At 37.6% G+C, this 21,666-nt stretch overlaps 1 protein-coding gene across 1 annotated transcript in view; it reads right to left on the minus strand.

Annotated features, from left to right (window-relative positions):
* The window catches only part of NAALADL2 (N-acetylated alpha-linked acidic dipeptidase like 2), a 289,387-nt gene that overhangs the window by 3,633 nt on the left and 264,088 nt on the right, over positions 1-21,666 (minus strand). Inside the window, exon 12 of the mRNA XM_059822897.1 lies at positions 16,576-16,774. Coding sequence (XP_059678880.1) covers positions 16,576-16,774 — 199 coding nt within the window. The remainder of the gene's footprint in view (positions 1-16,575; positions 16,775-21,666) is intronic.

The following is a 21,666-nucleotide window of genomic DNA, read 5'->3' on the forward strand; positions in this document are numbered from 1 at the left end:
GTGTCCAGAGAAGGGCGACGAAGCTGGTGAAGGGTGTAGAGCACAAGTCTTATGAGGAGCGGCTGCGGGAACTGGGATTATTTAGCCTGCAGAAGAGGAGGCTGAGGGGAGACCTCATTGCTCTCTACAACTACCTGAAAGGGGGTTGTAGAGAGGTGGGTGTTGGTCTCTTCTCCCCAGTGACATGTGATAGGACAAGAGGAAATGGCCTCAAGTTGTACCAGGGGAGGTATAAATCGGACATTAGGAAAAATTTCTTCACCGAAGGGGTTGTCAAGCATTGGAACGGGCTGCCCAGGGAAGTGGTTGAGTCACCATCCCTGGAGGTATTTAAAAGATGTGTAGATGTGGTGATTAGGGACATGGTTTAGTGGTGAACTTGGCAGTGCTAGGTTAACAGTTGGACTTGATGATCTTAAAGGTCCTTTCCAACCTGAACGATTCTATGATTGTAAAACCAGCAATGTGCAATAGGAATGGCAAGCTTTTTATCCCCTGACAGGAATACATTTAGCCATTTTGAGTGTTCTGCAATGCAATATACAGTAGTTTTAAACAGAGGAGGGAAACAGTTTGAATCCAACACTGCAGTAGAAGGATAGCTTACATAGTTCAAATAGTAGGTCATCACTAACCTAGATAATTTAGACTGAAACAGGTTAGGAGTGCTTGCAGGAACAGCTCAGTGGGGACAGAAACCTCCATCAAGGGGACAGTAACAAGCAGGTGTGGCAATAACTTCTTCAGCTTGCACTGTGGCAGCCAGAGGAGGACAACTGCCTGCTTCCTCAGTTCAGAGCTGATGCTGCTGTTCCTTGAGACTACGATGCAGCTTACCCTCAAAGGTGACTAAAGTTATATTTTGGACAGTCCCTAAAGCATCTCTGTGATATAATAAATGAAAAATGTGTATGTTGAGAACCAGATAAATTCTTGGTTGGTTGGTTTTTAAGGACAGGCTGTGCTATGGGAAATACTGTAGTTTTCAAAGCAGGGATTGATTTTTGCTCCCTTTGAAATCAATTCAGGGACTCCTGCTGAGATCAGTGCGAGCAGAACCAGGCATTTGAAGAACTCTCCTCTATAGTTCCCACAGTTCACAGGGAGATAGAAGCCTGTTCACAACCCCTCAAAGCCCTTGAACAACAGGGGCAATGCTAGAGATAATCACATTACTTTCTACTCTCAGGAGGCATGTGACAGTCCTATCTGGTTGCCGGTGGCAGGGAGAGTCTGACTGAGCTAGAATTCTGCTCCAAAAGCCTACAACACTGGCATCTTGATCTGTATTAGAATCTCTCTATTCCTTTATTGGGGGTAACGTCAACTAATAAAAATGTCATAAGACAATAACCATCAGCAGAGCAACACTAACTTAGACTGCTAGAAATCAGACTCTGAAGAGAGAATGACCTGAAGGCTGGAATATTTGGGGACTGCTGAGAAAACATTTGTGGTGAATAGGAACAGATCTTCTCCTATCCCATCTTCAAAGGGGCTCTAAACATGGTGTACAGGCTAAAAAGATGGTTTACCTTGACGTACAAGGATGTTAATACAGTTTAACTCTACTGCTGCCATTTTGATTCCACAGTAAACCCACAGCCAGGTGATCCACTGTAAAAGACAAGTATTCCTAGTGTGTCCCACCTGACTACAGTACAAATCAGAGTCTAATGAGAAAAGCTTAGTTATCTGACGAATGAAAGAGACAAGCAGTCTAATTTAAAAGAATATCTTAACTTTTGCAATAGTAATATGACTTTGGCATAGCTGACTGCATAGTATGACAGAACTTATTTTTTATTTTGATGTATGCAAATAATAAGTAACATTATATAGCACCTGTTTTTTTCAGATTTTCTGCTAGGAATTCTCACCAGGGTCTTGTATTTTCCAATTACTTATCTTTGCTTGGCAAGCCATGCCACCCCTTTGTTGCATAAAATGATTTCTCTCTTTATGCATGTTCATAAGAGTCAATTTATACAATTTTACTTCTTATCTCTGTCCAAGCTTCATCAAATGAAAAAAATGACTAGTCCAGTTTATTACTTCCAAGCCTTTACAAGTCAGAAAAGTGTTTTCATTAAAGATTACACATGGACTGAAAAATAAAACCCAGCTGTTTCATTGGCGCAAGATATCACTATGTTACCACAACATGCATAATGATACCAAGAGGCTTTAATTTATACTGTGAAATTCAATTACTTAAATATTCCTTAATACAAATTGGTTTTGTAGCCTACACCTCTAAAACAACAATTCCATCCTCTGGCCTAATTGCTTAAGCATCTACCTTTATCTTTAACTATTTTGATCTTATAAATATACATTCACACAGTCAGCCTGACCCACACAAAACAAAAAGAGACTCCTAAACAGAAAAGCGCAATACATTATTGATGACACTAATGAAATTACAACACACATCATTCATCTTAATGGGCTTATTTCAATGACACATCACAGTGACCTGAAAAGTGTAACACTGAAGTAGGAAACCTAATTAGTAACTTCAGGCAGTACCACTGAAAGAGGTAAAATGGCTCCAAACAAAAGAATCAGCCTTAGTAAACTAAAGCAAAGAAACTATAAAGATGAATTCTAAAAGAACCTCTTCTATAACTTTTATGAGCCCTTTGCAGGCCTAGGAACATAAGCATTATTGATCAAAACAATGCCATTAGATTTAAATGCTGTTTTACATTATCACAAATAAGGATGTAATATCACCCCCACCAGACCAAAATGAATTTGACAAATTCTGAATGACAGATCACACTATAAAAATATATTGACTTTAACAGAACTTCAAACTATTTTGGAAGTTATATTAGAAAAACTGGACAACACAAGATAAAACTAGATTACTCCATTATTCTTGTCATGAAAAAGGATTTTTTAACTTACAAGAAAAGTTTGTGTGTAGGTAATGTACAACACAAGCTGAATTATTCAGGTACTTACAAATAGGCTCCTATCTAAGAGCTTATGTTTGAGATTCTGAAAAGTAATTATTAAATCATTAGGACATGATGGCAAGTATACCGTCCCACATGAAATGAGTGCAGGTTTTCTCTGTGGAATCACACTAGAATTGTTTACAGATAAATGCTATGGGCAGCCTCTGTCAATTCCACTTATAACACAATGTGCTGTGACTAGAGCTGCTTCAGCATTCTCACAAATTCAATTTTTTAAATCCCTGCATTATTTTTTTCTTGCACTCTCCAAGATAAAAAGTGCACCAGAATGGGGATCCCCTGCATTTCCCTTTCTCTTGATGATGTTCAGTTTTGAATGCACTTTTCTTACATCTAGGAGTTTGTTTTCATTCATGTTTGTAAAACATAAAATGTTAATAACTTGATAGATAAATAAATGCATTCTAATAATATTTCTGTGTTGGGACTTCCAGTTCCACAGGGTGTTTATTTAGTAGGACATAAAAATATTACAAATTCTTTTTCCCTGGAAACTGCATGAACTGATTTATACTAGTTTATTTACACTAGTTTGTACCTCAGAAAATCTGATGGTGAAGGTACAGAAAGCTTCCCTTCTTCCTCTGGGTCCCTTATCCTTTTGGTCTCCAGCAGTGCTTCTCCTCTCCTCTCTTTATATTTTTTAAACTTTTTTGACACCCACATACAGTTATTTTATCTTACCTATTTTATTTCACAGCACTATTGTGGTAGAAGGTTTATAGTTATAAAATTATAACTGCTAGCTATAATTACAAGAAAATATAGCTGCTAACTTTTATCAGGACAAAATTTACATGTCATTACATGTCATTACAGCTGATCCAGAGGAAAAACTTTTTTCTACAATGCTCATTTCTTGCTGGATCGAACGGTGGAAGTCACTGGCTCTGGGGCCATGGGATCAAACAACATGCATGTGACCAGGGAAGACGGGGATATGGCAGCCAACCTTTTGGGGCAACTTAGCTGTAAATGTCACTCTATTCACTCTATTCCTTCACAATCTCAGCATGCCATATTTAAGGATCTTTTATTTGTAATGTGTTGTTCCTAAATTTTGTTTGCTACACATCCTATCCTTTTTTAAGAGCCATCAACTGCCTTCATTTAGTGCTCTCATTTATAGGACTACAAATTGTTCTACCAGTATATACAGAAAGTGATATATTTAAATCATGTACACTCAAAGGTGAAAGTCTGCCAGAAAGATATGTACTTGCATGGTATCAGCAGTTGATAAGCTACAGGTAATCTAGACATCAAACCTAAATGAAGTCTAACCAACTGAAAGGCATTTCAAAGGCATCATTATGTGATAGTGGTAAACCAGATAAATTCTGTCCCTGCCAGACAGAAATTTATCTTGCATAAGAGAGGAGTTGGGATACCTCTTATTGAGGCTCTTATGGCAAACGGAAGTTATGGTAAGTCTGCATTTAACAAAATCCTCTTGGGACACGGGACTACAAGGAGATGATTATTCCAAGTCTGAATTCACTTCTGAGAGGCCAATTTAGAATAGGGCTTGTTAAAAAAATAAATCCTGATTTTGGCAGCTCTGTGAAGTGTCTTGAGGCTTGGTTTGGCTTGATTGCCTGCCAAATAAACAAAGGAAAAAGAGAAGCCAAACTGGAATGATAGCTGGTTACAAGATATATTATCTTTTACTTCCCTACAGTTATCTTTGATTACAGTACTTTTTTAAAGATAATGAATGCATTGTCATAAACCACACTAATCACTTACTGAATTATTGCTGAAGCCTAACCCTAACTCTAGCGTAAGTTTCAGCTTGATGCACCTTACCAGCCTTAGATCTTTGTCAAGCCCTTGAGCGCACTAATAGGTCTTACTGGCCCTGAGCAGTCCTACCTGGGGCCACTACCCACCCCTCCTGCTCACAGGCCCAGGAGCCCCATTTCACCCGAGCCCTGGGTCTTCAGTCCCAGCCTGAGCTACATCATAGGTGTGCCTGTCTCCAGCTCTGTTGCTGCCATGAAGCAGTTGATCCAGACCCCAACCTGTAGACTACTTTCCAGCTTGACTTACATCACCATGGGCTTGCCTGATGACCAAGGCTCTTGGCGGAACCTGACTGCCACTCCCAGGCCTCCCCTGCTTGCATCACTTGGGCGTTATAGGCCTGGTTGGATTGGCCACTGCCCTGCTGGCCATGGTATCATGCTTAGCTCCCCATCCTTTAGGGAGCAGCCAGCTCTCACCACCCCCGACAATCTTCACTGAAACAGGTGACCCTATCAGACTTGACTCTACAAACACCCATCCTAACCTTACCTACAGACCTTCCCACCTTTAAACCTATCCTGGTGATTGTTACAGATTCATCTACTAGATTCCAATTTGCATGTATGAGCATTCAGAATCCTAGAGAAAGTGAAAGCTCTATTAAAGAAATCAAGCTGAGTAAAGGTTGTCTGGGGAATTTTTTTATGACCAAAACTCAACATTCACAGAAAACATTCAATTTCACTTTCTGTTCTAAAACATGTAAGAAAATGATTCTTTTGATAGTTGATTAATTACTGTCAACGGAAAGGACTGACATAAAATAAACCTAGCTGAATGTTAAACTTGATTTTCTGATAATAGGACAGTGCTCTGTGCCAGCTTGGAAAAGATCTCAAATGGGGTACTGTATCTATGACAACCTGTAGCTAAACTTTTTCACTTTCATTAAATAAACAGTAATTACTTAATTTCTTCCCGTAATTTTTTATATTTTTGTGGCTTAGGATAGCAAAACAGCTTCTAGTATAATATAAAATAATCATGATCAAATGGAAGCTGGAAGCTTGATGCAAGTTGCTAATCATAAGAGGACTGATGTTCTGGAACAGCCTTAAATAAGAATAATGGAGCTAAGAAGTCTGGCTAGTTTAAAGACTGAATTTGAATAAAATCAGGCTTCAATAAAATACCTGTTTGCAAGGGCTGAACAACAACATTACCTTGCACTCACAAAACTGTGAGTTTAGGAAACGTATTTCTTTCTTACTTTGGAGTAAATAAGATCAGTAAGAAAAATCAATTCTACAGCTTCAACAGTACAGAATGACTTCACAGAACAGAAGTGGAAAGAAAAAGAAAAAATCGGATGCATTTGTTCTTCAGAAGTTGCAAGCAATTATTTATCACTGCTAAAGAGCAGTCCTCTAATTAATTAGGCATGATTTCCTCTAGGGTTTTATAGAAATTAATTAAGTGACTTTATCTAGAAATTCCTGAAGAAGCCACAAAACACACTATCAGACTCTTTGCCATACAGCTCTCAAACCCTATATGCAGCTGATGAGAGAATGAGATATACTCCACAGAAATGTAAAAAATCCTTAAAAATCCTTCAGTATTTTTTCTGTAATTTCTTAGAACAAGGACTTGCATCTATACTTAAGAGTGATGATGCATTAAACAAAATTAATATAACTATTTTAAAACATTATTTGCTGGCAGCAACTGCTATGAAATATAGTTCATTAAATTTCAAATAATGTAGCTGTTGGTAACAAATGTAGGCATGTTGTTCTTTGATTGATTTATGCTGCACTTGCTTTTCAAAAGAAACAAACATATGCTTATGCTGAATAATTTGCAGGAAACTATTTTTCTTTTAAGGATGTCTCAGTTTGAAATACTCAAATTCAAAGCAGATGTGCTACTATTTTGAAGGACTTGAGGGAAGTGAATTAATAAAATTATTTCCAAATGGCTCACAGCTGATGTTCTGAAGGCTTCATAGGGATTGTTATTTAGAAATCATGTAAAACATCCGATTCTTAAGGAGGAATATAATTTCTAAACAAAGCAGCAAGAAGTATCCTGTGTGCAGTAAATTGGCTTGACCTTGATCTCCAGTTCTGATCCTAACTAGGTTTATCATCTTAAGTAACTCCACACCATGAGACATGAGGCCATTATCATCACAGCCAAAATCAGAAAGGTCATTATCATAAGAGTTAACTATGAATAAAAAATTAATTATGTTATACTATGTTCTTTAAAGAAATGCCTAAAGTTATATTTTTATTACCTTCAGTGGCATGCATACACAGAAAATTAACACTTTTTTTATCCCAGTTAAGGTAATTTTCCTGTTAATGATCGCACCACCAAATTTCTAAGCCCTATGGCCTGGGTAATACGTTAGTGGGGGGAGTATTACATAGAAACTATTTTTCCAACGAATTCCACTTATTTTTGTACTATATTCAAGAAATGTTCCTGGCTAATATTTCAAACATACACGAGTGGTTCTTATCTGTCATGACCAAAAATGTGGAACCATATATTTCTTGGATCTAAAAAATGTTATCAACCCTACTGTTTATAAGAAAAATGAAATAATGTATAAAATATTAAGTTTCTGTCATAGTTAATAAATTCAGAATCTAATACTTTATATAACTTTCTGATATCATAGGCTATTTTTCTCTGTAACCAAATATTCTTGGCCTATTTAGCACCATAACCATAGACCTGAGTGAGATCTGCCAGCAAGGGAAACTAAACGGAAACTGTACTCTAATCGGAAGGCTTGCTAGGCGTTGGCATAACTCTGCACTGAGCTCACTGAATAGCCCTCAGTGAAAGGATTTTTGCAGTTAGCAGAAGAACCACTGTGAAATGGGCTACAGCATCCAATAAGGCCACGTATTCAAATAAATTTCATTATGCAAAGAACCCAGGTTCTTTGCAAGGTCAACACCATGCAAATTCGTGGAAAGCATGAGGAATTGTATGTCCTGGATGAAGTCTTGTCTTAAGGGCCACCAATGCTGCATTAAATTACAATATACATAATAATATTTACTGTATCAAAAACTTAACAGGTACATTATGCGTACAAATCAGTCTAAGTAAAAGGATGGAAGAAAATTAATGAGAAATACATACAGGAAAAATAAATCAGGGTATGTACACCCAGGTTTACCATTCATATCAGAGAAGTGAGAAAGCTGGTTTCCAGCCATGACATAATCCTTAATTATAGTGGTTTTCTGCTTCTGCAGGTGTAATGAAAAGATTTTCATGTTCCCTGTTTAAATAAGCTTTAAAGTCAACCATAATTACATCTCTGCAGATGGCTAATTCAGTAGTATTTAGGCAGCAAATGCTCTTTAAATAGTAAAAATTTACAGGACAACAAATACAGTCATTACTTCATGGTCATTACATGTGGTGATTCCAAAGGAAGAACCATTTGAATTGCCACTCAGATGGGTCAGGTGTTTCGAGGATGAGTTACACTCACTTTATTGCATCTTCTCAGTATTAAGAAAGAGCACAATTCAGCATGATTATTATCAGTCACGAGAAAAAACTATAACCATAGCAGGAATTTGTAAGAGTGTTATCAAACTAGTAATTGCTACTGATGTATGCTAGGACAAACGTGCTGCTCCACACATGGATAAATGTTGAAAAGTCAACATCCCAGTGGATGAAATCCTATCTATTTGGTGTAGAGAATGAGTAACCACAGCACCATTCAGCCACCCCCAGAAGGGCTGAGTGGACCAGGCCAGAACCCTTCCCAAAGTTGCCCAGTGCACAGAGAATGCTCACGCTGCTGGAATGTTGTTCCTACAGGTCCATCATGAATTAAACAGTTCCTACACTCTCCTAACTATGCCTGTTCTGGGGAGCTGCACTGGTGGCAAAAGGAATCCTGGGAAAGCTTCTTGTGCTATTCAGAGTTACAGCTTAATTTCAATACTACATTATCTTGATCCACTGAATGAGCAGATTCATGACTCTGTCTTCTTCCCAGTCCCTCAATCCCATTTTGAGTATCTGCACCATCTGAGTGAAAAGGAAGTGATCTTAATTATGTCTGGCTTCTCGTAGCTGCTCAAGAGAGAAGAAAGTTCCTTTTTTCCTCCCAGCCATGCTATACCCCCACGTAACAGTTGGGTACAATGTTTAAAAGGAATACAGTGAATAAAATACTTTCAGTCCACCTTACATCAAGGTTGTTACTCCAGATTCTGCTAGTGACTTGAATGCATGAATTTGACTCAAATTATGATCTCAAACTGAAGTTAGTGTGCCAAACATGTTATTGCATTTTTTAAAAGATAGAGATAGCTATATAAGTGCTACTAAAATCCTGGCTCAGGATTTAATGGGAAATATTTCTTAGTTTGTACCAACCTAGTTAAATTCACATCATTGCTTGTCATGCCATTAACTAACTGGTTTGTCTCTGCTTTTAGAATTAGAAAAAATAACCTGGCAGTTAAGAATTACATTTATGTTCTTACAAATTATTTTCTAATCAGGGGTGACCTGCAGAGATGACTCAGTCTATTCAGTTTTATGATAAAATCCATGTTTGACTATGCTGTAAAAACTCTGGATACCGACTCATGATTGTCACCATTTTTAAAAATCCTGGTCACCAGACACATGACATCTATTTAGAGAAGCATATAAACCAAGAACCTAATCCTTTCATTCAATGTCTGCTACTAAAGACGGGGAGGAAAATCATCTTCCAAGTAAGCATTAACTGAAGATTTACCAAGCACTGCACAGCATCTCAGATGTTCCAACAGTGCATAGCTGCCACTGTTCACCTATCTCATGAAACCTCTTTTTGCTTCCCCACATTCTTGGGAAGAACATAAAACCATCCTTGGAAAATTTCCTGTGATTTTTTTGCCATTAGTAGTTCATGAAGTAAGCTACAATAAAACAAGTCTTAGTGAATCTACACGTCACTTCTTCTGTCCTGAATATTTGAGTTCATCATCTCTAACTTACACTTGCGTAAACTACAATCAGACTGCACAAACACTGTAGAGTTTGGAGGAAGAAGGTAGAAGAAAATGGGAAGACATTTTAGGTGTGAAAAAATACATTCGGACAAATGTGTATCAGAGAGAAGGGAGCTGAACAAGAACTGCAGAGCCAAGAAACACCGGTGAAGAATTAGAAAGTGAAACAAGTAATACCACTAATCGTAACTCCATTTTAAGATGTGGAACAATTATAGAAGAAAGAGAGATGCAAATTTTGAAAGATGCAAAATATTAGGGTGAAAAGTCAGAAAGAAAATCACTGCTGTGCAGTAAGACAAAAATTCATTTATTCTGACTGAATGGCAAAATCTGAGGTATGCTATTCTAAAACCAGTACACAATTCTCTCCTTCTCCCCCAACATCATTCTAATATTGTATTTACAAATTGCACATGGCAGATAATACGAGACAGAACATTATCTACTACTGCCAGTGCAGGATGAATTGTTGCAGTATTTCCCACACTAAGGATCAACAGCACCATGTCATATTACTCTCTGCTCCACATAATACAATGCAGAAAAAAAAAATATATTCCATGTTTGGTTCAGGTCAGTCAAAAATGTCTCAAACATTACAACAAAGGATACAGGCATATTTTCTTCTTGAAGCCACAAATGAAGAGTTCAAAATGAAAAAAACTAATCTGCAAAGAGTCTACACAAATGAGACAGTATTACTGTCTTCTGTAGAAACTCTGGGCTGGGTTTGTTTTTTTTTCAGATGACATTGCACTATATGTTTACCCATGTCACTGTTTAAGATTAGCAGGATATTTGCATCTTTAATGCTTGTCCTCTGTATATCCAAGCTTGTTTACACATGGAGATTTAATAAGGAGTTTAATTTTCCTGCTGAACATATCTCTAGAAACTAGAGTCTTAGGGCATGTGAATTTTGACACCAGAGAACCTGCTGCAGTTTATCAGGAAAACAGAAATAAATCCAGTAGACTCTGTACATATGTCAGGAATGTATATAACAAATCTCAATCTGAAAGGAAAACATTTGTTCTGGTGAACAACAAACACTTGAGTGGCATGAGATTAGCAGCGATGCAAATTACCTTTTTGAGTGGTGTTAAAAGCATCTTTTGATTCTTCTTTCATTTCATATGGCAAATTTAGGGTGCACAATATATCATTGCTTACAGAGAGTGTTTTATTCAGTGCATTACAACACACTGATTTGTTGTAATTTTTAAGTCCAATGAAGTGTTAATGTCACACCTGGGTATCCATGATATAAAGAAGCAAAAGGAAGAAGTTTAACTTACACAAATGAGCAATAAAAACTGCTGGAAGTCTTACTTGAAAACACAGATTGTTTTCGAAATCGTTACTTTTCACCTACTTATTACTCAGTTCACTCAATTACATCTATCTGACATAACACAATGGCCCTTGCAACAATTCCATAAATAGTGGCGACATATGCATACTGCCTTAATGGACAGGATAAACTTGGCAAGCTAGAACTCTTAAATGAAAGATTTTACACAAGTTGACTTTGATTTTTTTAAAAAAATTGTTAAAAGAACTGTCAGTCAGGACATAACTGATCCTTAAGCAATGGTCCATTAAGAATGAAACCCACTTAACTGGAGCAGAAATGACAGCCTGAGCTCTTGTGTGCCTTTTTTGGACTTTACTTTTAAAGACCGAAGACACAAACTATGTTTTTAGTGACTCTCTTAGATTTGTTAATCTTGGTGGGAGCACCACAGGGTATTCTAGGAAACCCTGCATCCTTACTACTGGATCCATCTAGTATCAACAGCATCCATCAAATATGAAGATTAGGTTGGGCTCTAGACATGGACCTGAAGAAATCAAACACTTTCAGAAAGAGAGGACATCTTACTGCACTGAGTGTCCTCTGCCTGATACTCCATGAAGTTTTCTTAATTATCTCATTTCTTGGCAATATCATTATTCATTGTTCCAATGCCATTGAAGTGCTATGCCTTTCAACAAAAAGACACAAGCTCTCTGTGTGAATACCTAAGGAGTGTACACACAGACTTGACACAGATACATTAGGCTGACAGGTTGTCAGAGGCTGTGGTGATCAGCAAATACAAGAAATATAATAAAATATACAAGGAACAGGGGGAATGGTCTTACCCAGTCTAAGCAAACATAAGTTTTGAGCTCAATGTTTATGAACACCAGGAAGATACATGCTGTCTTGTTATCCATGATATTACCAGTGTCAGTGTTTTGGCAGGTATTTTCATAGAGGGAAAAGGATGCAAAAGCATGACAGTAGACTTTTAGAATCTAAGAGTTTTAAGGACTAGCTGATGCACAAAAGACAAAGATGTTCAGGAAAGAGACAAAGAGGAGACACATCACTCAGCATGGATGCATTTGCCCAATTACCTGACTTAGAAACATTCATTTACAGAAATTAATCTTGTTCTCTTTCAGAAGCCATGTAGAGATTCGGTTAATCAGTATCAGAACAGGTGACCTTATCAGACTAGCTGCTTTCACGGTAGGGAAACTGCCCCAGGTCTTTGCTTAGATCTATGTTTATTTATGGCTGAAGCACCCTTTATTTAGACTACAGAGATAAAGCATCTTCTCCCATCCCTAGCAGGCAACTACACGTGCTTTATTGAATGCTGATGAGGGTAAGAATTTGGGGTTTTCCTACTATCTATCAGCATTTATAGAATCATCTTATATCTCTGCTGAGGCTGACCATCTCATTGAGAGGACAATGTGCTTGAGATCACACACACCACACCACCCCCCCACCCCCCCCCCCCCCGCCTATGCACAGTGCCTAAAGTAACGGAACCTCTGTTCTAATCTCAGCTTCGTAAACGCCACTGCAGTGTAATCTATAGTTATTGGTACTAGTAGCAAAATATGATCATCAGAAAATATACAGGAATGTTCAGTGCAAGTATACATTGTAAGAGTGGAAAGCAAAAAATAGCTAGAGGAAAGAAACAAACATATGCGAGTTTCTACTGATTATTCCATTAAAATAATGACAAAATGTAAATCAGAACATTATAAATACTATGATTATGTTATGAGAAGCAAAGGCAGATAAATGAAAAATACCAACAGCTATCCTATTTTGTTCCTAAACATTTATTTTGGAAATAGAAAGTCTACCCAGGGTTACCACTTGGAATCACAGAAATTCTTCAGGTACAATATAACTCAGAGATTTTGTCCTAGCCCTAAATCAAGCCCCAGGGTAACCCTTGCAAAACAGGGTAATATTTCTCAACCTGTTATTTTTCATTCTGCCTAAATTTCTGGATAAGAGTTAAAATACCCTGATGAAAGCTGTACTTGTATATTTCCAGCTCTGTTGGAAATAGAATACCATGGGGAAAGTACGCTATTGTCAAATTTTCAGTTCAATGTCATGACGTTCAGGTAAGAAGGATAATAATCTAAACCACAGTGTCTACTTACACTGTATTGAACAACCTGCCAATGTCAATCACCATTACTTAAATTTAGTCACGATATCCTAATATAATTATCAAATATTAAAATATTTTGAATTCTTTTAGTAACTTTGAATAATTTTATTGCTATTACATATGAATAAAGCATCAATTATGCCCAAATATTGACCCATCACATTGACTGGAATGAGGCATTTATTTTTTTAAGCACATGTATACAGTAAGAGACTACACCTATGGCAACAAGTGTACAAACCATACAAAAAAAGATATAGAAAAGATGTATTAGTTCCCTTGTAGTGGACAAACACAAGTACGTTGCGACCCACCTCCTGCTATAAAGCAAAAAGTCCACCTTTCTTTTCAATTCAAGTTCTAGAAGAGAAAACATAGTATAGATCCAGAGAGCTGTGAATTAGGACAAACACAAGCCTAAAAATGATGCCTAAACTTCAGCAAATTTGTCAAGTACTTTGACTGAGGTTGAGAATATGAGTCCAAATGGGTATACAGGAAGCAATCATTTTTTCATGAAGAATACGTGTTTTACTGTGCACACAAATTCTTCTTTCAGAAAGCTGTAAATTACAGTATTTATGGAATCTTAATGATCTAAACACAGTTGGAGCCTGAAGGTCAAAGCTGCAAACTGCATCCTAAATTTCTGTTTACAGATGAAGCATAGTATTTATTGCTGCACTGCTTGTGCTGCTATAGTTAAAGGGCTGCCAGCATTTCCATTATAAACCACTATTTCAGGGGTTTATAACTTGCCCATCAATCTTCCAACTGGGATGAAACATGGCATACAAGGTCCTGGCTGTGAGACTGATTTTTTTGTTTTCTTTACCAAAATACAAAAAGAAAAGCTTAAAGTTACACAAGCAAAAACAGGTACAGCAGGTTTTTCAAGTACTTCTAGTGTTCCTGTGATACAATTATGGCTTCAGAACACAAAATACATTCATATAACTGCATCAATTAATAGAAGGACTTGCAATCCCTAAAAACTGAAAAATAACCCAAATAAAGACATATTGTTAGATGCTTTTTTTGAAAAGAAACTGTACCACAGATTTTTAATGGCAGGAAAGGAAATCAGAAATCTATCACTGTCCTTGAGTCTGTTTGCATTAAAGGTAAATCTACACTACAATTACACACCTTGGCACAGTACAAAGGATGCATTCTTTTTAAATAAGTATTCAAATGATGATACACAGGGTGTACTTTACTGTTATATACTCCAGATGACACTAGGTAAAATAGTTCAGAGTAAAGTAAAAACCAAAGTTTTCCCACAAACTCTGAAGTAACCTTATCATCTATTGTTAAATCTTGTATCAAATTTAATGAAACCAGGAGGGGAAAAATTACAAAATTTTCACTTCCACACTATCTACTTTGCCAGTGTGAATACTGAGCTCTGTACCAAAGCACTGCTGAGAGCAGGAAGGTGAAAAATTTAATTCACGTTACACCTGCATATCTAGCAATTACATCTTGATGAGTAAGAAACTTAATACTGCAAGCACTGCAAGAATTTAAATGTTAGAAGACGTCAAAAAACCTTTTTATTGGAATCCTAAGTTTTGGTACGATTTATTTTTACAAATAAAGAACTGGGCCAGATTCAACAATGTACTGTTACGATGCAACACAGACACATTACGTTCTATTAAGTCGTTTTATGGCTCCTTTGCAACACCATACCAGTTCAGACAAAAAAGACAGCAGTGCTAAACCTGCAATATTAGCCATCACTTAATCACATTTTGGTTTATTTCTTTATATTATAAATCCAGTCACAGCAGGAATGAAGTAAATTAGTCCCTCCCCAAATATCACTATTATATTTTCTCTATGATAGCTGTAGGCATTTTATTCACTGACACTGCTGAATTCACCACAACTACCTTCCTTCCTTTTTTTTTTTTTTTTTTTTTTGTTAAAAGATGACTGCATTTGTTTTATGGCATTCCTAATGCTTGGAAGAATCTCCTCCTCCTGATGCTGTAGCTTTCTGCTTTTCTTCCAAATTCTACCTCTACCATCTGTCTCTTTTGTGCCCAATTGAAACAATCACTTGCACAAGACATTTGACAAGCTGCAACGAAGTACTGTTTTATTACTTTAGTTAGTTCTGGTGGCAAGTACATTTATATTCCTAAGTAACATAGATGCCTCATTCACTCCTGTGGCCTGGCCCCGTTCTGTCTCCTGTGTATGCATGTCAGTTCACTTCTGAGCTCTCTTTTTCGAGTATGCCAACCAGTTTCCCCTAAAGTAAAACCTGGGTATGGCTTTAGGGACTGTTTTACTTGGGGAAGCCTCCTAATGGCAGCGTGGATGAGCCATTGGCTATCTTCAGCCGCACAGTCCTTCAAAATAATCCCAGTAGGCCTGGTGAAGTCAAACAGCCCACATATGCCCTCACTCTATAGCCCAGGGCACTGAAAACATATCCTTGGGGTCAAGCTATGAAACACTACATTGATGGGCTGCAATACAGTGCTTCAGACAGTTTGTACTGAAGCACATGCACACACTTTATTACTTCTCCTGAACAGCCAGAGGGCCAGGCATCACTCAGGGCTGGCTTGGCCAATTCTTGCTTTTCGAAGTTTTTTTAAGCTACTGATTGCCCTAACTTTTTCTTGTAGAGAAATCTACGGTGAGAGATATAGACCTGTAGACTTCTTTCTTAGAAAGTGAAAGATTGAATGATTATGACATCTTAAAATCAACCTGGGTAGTGCAGCTGAATACATATTGGAAAAATAAATCTAGTCAGAGACAAGACGTTATGAATGCTGTTTGACTAAGGCCCTCTCATTCACTCCACTGTACTGCCTTTGACTGTTTGAAATGCACCCAAGAGCACTGCTATATCATTAAATATGTTAAATAATGCTACACAGTATCTTGTATAATTCTGAATCTTCAATGAACTGTAAAAAGTTTTATTTAAAACATAGGTAGGGCTTGTCAAGAAGTATTAGACTTCAAAATATTTTCTTCTTCTGAAAGCTTACTGTACCGTCTAACACAAGTATCTGTCAGGCTGCCTGAGTTGCCATCACACGGTACACCTTGTTAGCGGTGATGTCATGACAGAAATGCTACAGTGCTGCACTGCAATACACGACCTCTTGTATTGTAATGAATTAATGTTTTCTGCAGAAACAATGAGACAGGAAAAAATAGCTTTAATCTTGGATGCTCACCGAGATTTTTTTTAAAAGAGCATGACAGTTTTGAAAACCAAGCAATGCAAGATTACCATTTAGGCTCAAATGAAGAACATGTTGAACACCATACCTGTAAAGTCCTGGAGGAGCTCGATGAACCAGGAAGCTTTTCTCCAAGCTTTGTAGCACATCATTGAGCATCCTGACTCTGATAGGAGCTCGCTCCTTGGGGTCATTAGCTGGGCGCATCTCATCTGATTGGAACAATTCTGTGGTGTCCCTCAGACGTGATGCCACTGCAAGCAGCTGAGGAACATCTACTTCATCACCTAGGAACAGTAAGAGCAAGACAGTTGCCAGTGATTCAGAGAACATCACTTATTACTCTTGCTTACAAGTCAAAATTAATAGTCTAATTAAAACCTGAGCCTCTCTTCCCTTGTGAGAGTTATGTAACAGATCAAGGAAAGCCATAGATCATTGTGCATAAGCTCTGATCTATTTTTCAAAGAAGATCAATTTGGGCTGTGATGTTTTAAGATCTAATAAGCTATGAGAAATTATTTTGGGGTACAGCTTGAAATCTGCCATTGGAAAAACAGGCATGCAGGAAGCAATGGTTGTAAATCAGTAACTATAACATTTCCTCTGAGAGAGAATTTATTCAATGCCATTTCATGCTACCGGTCTCAAGTTTGAAAGCTTGTGCTTGGCTTCCATAATGACCGCTGTATAGAAAATCATAATATGCAGAGTTTAATTGAATTTTGTTCAACATTTTAGAATCTGAGAGGTTAACAACATTTGTAGAAAAGATGTGAAATTGTTCCTCTTAATCACTTAAATCATATGCCAATGAGCAAACTAACACTTTAATTAGTATCCAAATGTATATTCTATTCCAGTCAATATTTTCAAAACTTTTTAAACTTGGAGTGTTAACTGTTACTTTGTTTGTAATCCTACACAGACACCAAAAGAATAAAAGCCCACAGCACTTTGGAGCACACCACGATTTCGGTATTTCCCTGTTTGTAGTCCAGAAAGAAGAATGTGATATGTGAATTGGAGCATTGTGAATGTGCAGTCTATTCCCACCTGCAGTGCAGGTGAAGAGCATGCCCTCCTTTCTCAGTGCGCGCATAAACCTCGTTAATTTTTACAAGCACATGGAGAGAGAAAGCAGAGTCTGAACCTGATATCAAGTCAAAAGTAACATCAGTCAGCAAAAACATTTCCAGGATGCAGAAATGATCTTTAAGGTCAAGATGCACTTTGCCTATTAAGGATGAGGAAATCAACTATCCTTAGATCTTTCAAATGACGATTTAATCCAAACAAACCATTCAGCTTTAGAAGCTGTCTCACCTTTGGTTGAATGTACAAACCTCAGTGAGTTCAGTATCTTAGTGACTCAGACGACTAATCCAACAAGGTGGTTCAAGACACAAGTTAAATGAATACTAAAGTTCCTTGTCTAATAGATAAATGGAGAAATCAGAAATAGTAAATGGAGCATATCAACCCATTTCTCAAACTATTTATTGATGGAGTCAGAAAGGTGAGCATATAGGTACAACTAAGAAATTCAAGGAAATGCCTGGATATGACATATTCTCCCTCTCATACAGAAAGAGATTTGCTATTGGATACATTTCAGCAAAGGGAAGGAAGTTCATAGATCCCCATCCACCTCTGTCATTCAGCTGACTAACGCATTCCAATCTAGCAAAACATGAAATGATCCAAAATACATGGAGAGACAGATGCTGGTGTGAGAGAAACTGACAGATTTCCTGAGCGATCAAGATGAATGTCAACAATGAACAGAAGCTCCCTGTGGGAACAGGAGTAAAAGAAGACGGTTTATGTCTGTCTTGGTTTGGGACAAAGTTGCTTTGTCAAAGGCTCTTGACCAATCCATCTTTCCCTAATTAGAATGCATAACAGGCACTGTAGTACCTTGATGTACAGGACTGGTATCTTTCTGATTGAGTCTGGAGTAATTTAAAGTCTGATTAAGTTAGGTTGATGCCTCAGAAAAATATTCTCCAAGTATATAAACTTGGTACATTCGGGATATTTTGCGAAGTATCAGCACCCTCAATTTTCAAATCTCAGGCAAGCATCCTGTGGAGCTGAAGAACTTGTGATTTCCATGCATATAATCCAGACACTGTGCATACCTTACCCTGGGACCTGTGTCGGTATGGAAAGGTTTAAGTTCACCCTGTTGGAAAGAATCCTTTGGTTTCAGCAAAGCACTTCATATTCCAAGTAACATACAACATTTATAATATTTCTTCTGAATATTATATAAACAACTGTAAATGCCAGCTATACCTTTTCAATAGGGAAGGTGTTATAAAAAGGAAAATACATCATTCTATATTTAGAAATGAGGCCAACCAGACCACCCTTTTAAACATAAAAATCCTGTAAAAAGCTCTCACTCCTTCTCCACAGCATGCATTTTGCCCCTAAACCAACTACATTTTACTTTTCAGTCGTGAGTAGAAAGCACTGCTTACATCACACTCTAAACGAGCACTCATTACAAAACAAACACCCAGGCCCTTTTTTAATGCTTCAGTACAAAATCTGGAAGTGTCTATGGCTGGAGTTACCACAGAGAACTAAGGACATAGCTTTAAGGGCTTCAGTAGTTTTTACCACAACACAATGAACCTCACTGCCAAGGGAAACTGTGACTTATACTTTTCTCAAGTTGAGAAGCTGGGAGTGGAATGGCAAATGATTCTTAAGGAAAAGGATGCATTAATTAATAATGTCTTAAACATCTTGTGATGCTTCTACAGAGAAAACAAAAAAACCTGCAAGTGTTACTACACTCAAGAGAAAACAACGCCACGTTATTATATTTTGTATTCTTTGTCCTTTTCTCTCCAGTATGAATCATGATGAATCATCTAAGCTAGTTGTTTAGTTGTTAAACAAATAAAATTGCAAGTACAAGGAAGTGAGTCAAGAGTATGTATACTCTTGATCAGAGAATTATACCGCTGAATTTCATTACACTTGTTAAATGTAACTGGATTTTATTCAGAAACACGTTACACCAAATAGATATTTATTTTTACAGACATTGAATACAATAGCCTTTCCCCGTGTAACTGATTGCTCTTATGAAAAGTACTGCTAGAGGTTTAATATTTTTAAACTGTGTTTGTGCTCTCTGGAATGAATGTACTTGCCTACGAGTACCTACAGGAGAATGAACACAGACAAATCAGCAGTTTAAGGCATGACACTTGCTCTCCATGCCTGTGACCATGTGTTTGCATGTAAGACAGAGGGGAAATTGCTTCAGGATTTGATTAGCTTGCACATTCACAATCAGCTATGGTGTGTTGTTGTATTTACTAGGAAGATTTTTCATGCTGTGCAAAACTGGGTGATCAGACCTGGCAGTGGAAAATCTGAATGGGAAAGCTTTGTAGAAAGTACCCTAAGGGGGCAGAAACATAAATCCATCGACATCCTCAGTGCAAAGAATATGTTGCCATCAGCTTCAATTTTGCTACCATGACTGCTACTGCCCAAGCAAACTAATCTGGTGTTGCTACAACAAGCCTCTTTTCAAAGACGCTATCATTCAAAAGGCATGTTGTGACATATTATTATGTCAATACAGAGGAAGTTATCAATTACTTTGTACAGAGCTGCTGAAACATATATAGCCTACTGAAACAGAATAGATGCTCACCCTTTCCCTTCAGTACCAAATGCTTTGCCCACGGAAAAAGCATTTTTCTATGATTTTTTTTTAAAAGGCTGATGAAAGGTTTGCCAGTACTAACATACAATATCCTTGAAAGGATACTGAAGACAAGATGTCAGTGTCTCACGGCAAAGAAGGTATTTCTATTATATATACAGGTAACTAATTGTTGCATTTTTCATCTCTGTAGCAGTCAAGGATAATGGGTGGGAACAGTAAAGAAGGAAACTTTCTGAACAATACAGACAGATGGAGAAAGTAACTCTGAAAAGCACCCTTATATGATCAGGGAAGTATGGTCAAGCAGGTAAAATGATGCCAAGCTGAAGACGAGCAGATAGCTGCAGACAATGAGTATGCAGCCATCAAGTAAATGACAGAGGTATGTTTCTGTATTGATTTTTCTAAGGACGGAGAGTTTAGACTGATGTTTTGAAATGTATGGGTTGAGCCAGGGCTGTGAAAAGTCATGCAGACTTTCCTGGAAATGGCTTATCATAAACCAGATCATTTTTAAACTTCTGCTAGCACTGCCTACTATTATCACCCCAAGTACTTCAGCTGCTGTAACATCTGTAAAACATCCATTCTGGGGAGAAGAAAGGGCTTAACTGATAGGAAGAAACACACAACTGACACTGCATCAGCCAAAGAGCTTTAAATCACAGCCCTTGCCCTCCCTATGCAGGGAAAACCAGAAAATCTCACCCCCACTTAATTTGTCTTCATAGGCGTCTCTCAGCCAGTACCTATTAGAGATGGCTTAGGCTTATCTGATTTGCTTACCAGCTTCAGCAGCGTGTGACGACAGCCACAACTAGGGAATCTTAGCATGTGTGTCTAGTGCTACTCAACCACAATCTAAGGCTGGGGCAACAGGTACCAGTTTTTGAAAGGTCTGCACGAGTCTAGGTGGGCCCAGTGACTTGCAATAGCGAAACAATATCAGCTTCTACAGCCAACAGCACCTAAGCGAGAGACATGGCTAGCATTAAACCTGGTTGCCTTTATTTTTGTAAACCGTGTGGTTGAACTTGTTATTACTGAGTTAGTCAGGTGCAAAGGTACAGAAAGGCTTTTGATCCTAATGAGACACTTCCATCATCAGTCCTTGAAGCTTGCTGTAATATATACTAAGCTTCAAAGAGGCTCAAATACAGTGCAAGATAGGCTACAAGGAGCAAGTCCAGGCTGCACAGTGCTAAAAGCATTCAGCAGATGATACGAAAATGTTTTGAATAAAAATGCTTATATACATACAAAATACATATATACAAATGCTATACATTTGTACTTGTATAAACATACAAAAAACTTCTACAGAAGTGCTTGAAAGAACCATTTGTATCATTCACACAGCAGATTTGACATCTTGTCTGTGCCCTACCTCGAAGGATAAATTGGGTTTTCATAGCATGCAAGCCCTAGCGAGATATACTTGTATTTGATTCAAGTTGCAGTGGGTCTTGATTTTAAATG

This window comes from Gavia stellata, chromosome 11 (genome assembly GCF_030936135.1).
Source record: "Gavia stellata isolate bGavSte3 chromosome 11, bGavSte3.hap2, whole genome shotgun sequence".
NCBI classification, from domain to species: Eukaryota; Metazoa; Chordata; class Aves; order Gaviiformes; family Gaviidae; genus Gavia; species Gavia stellata.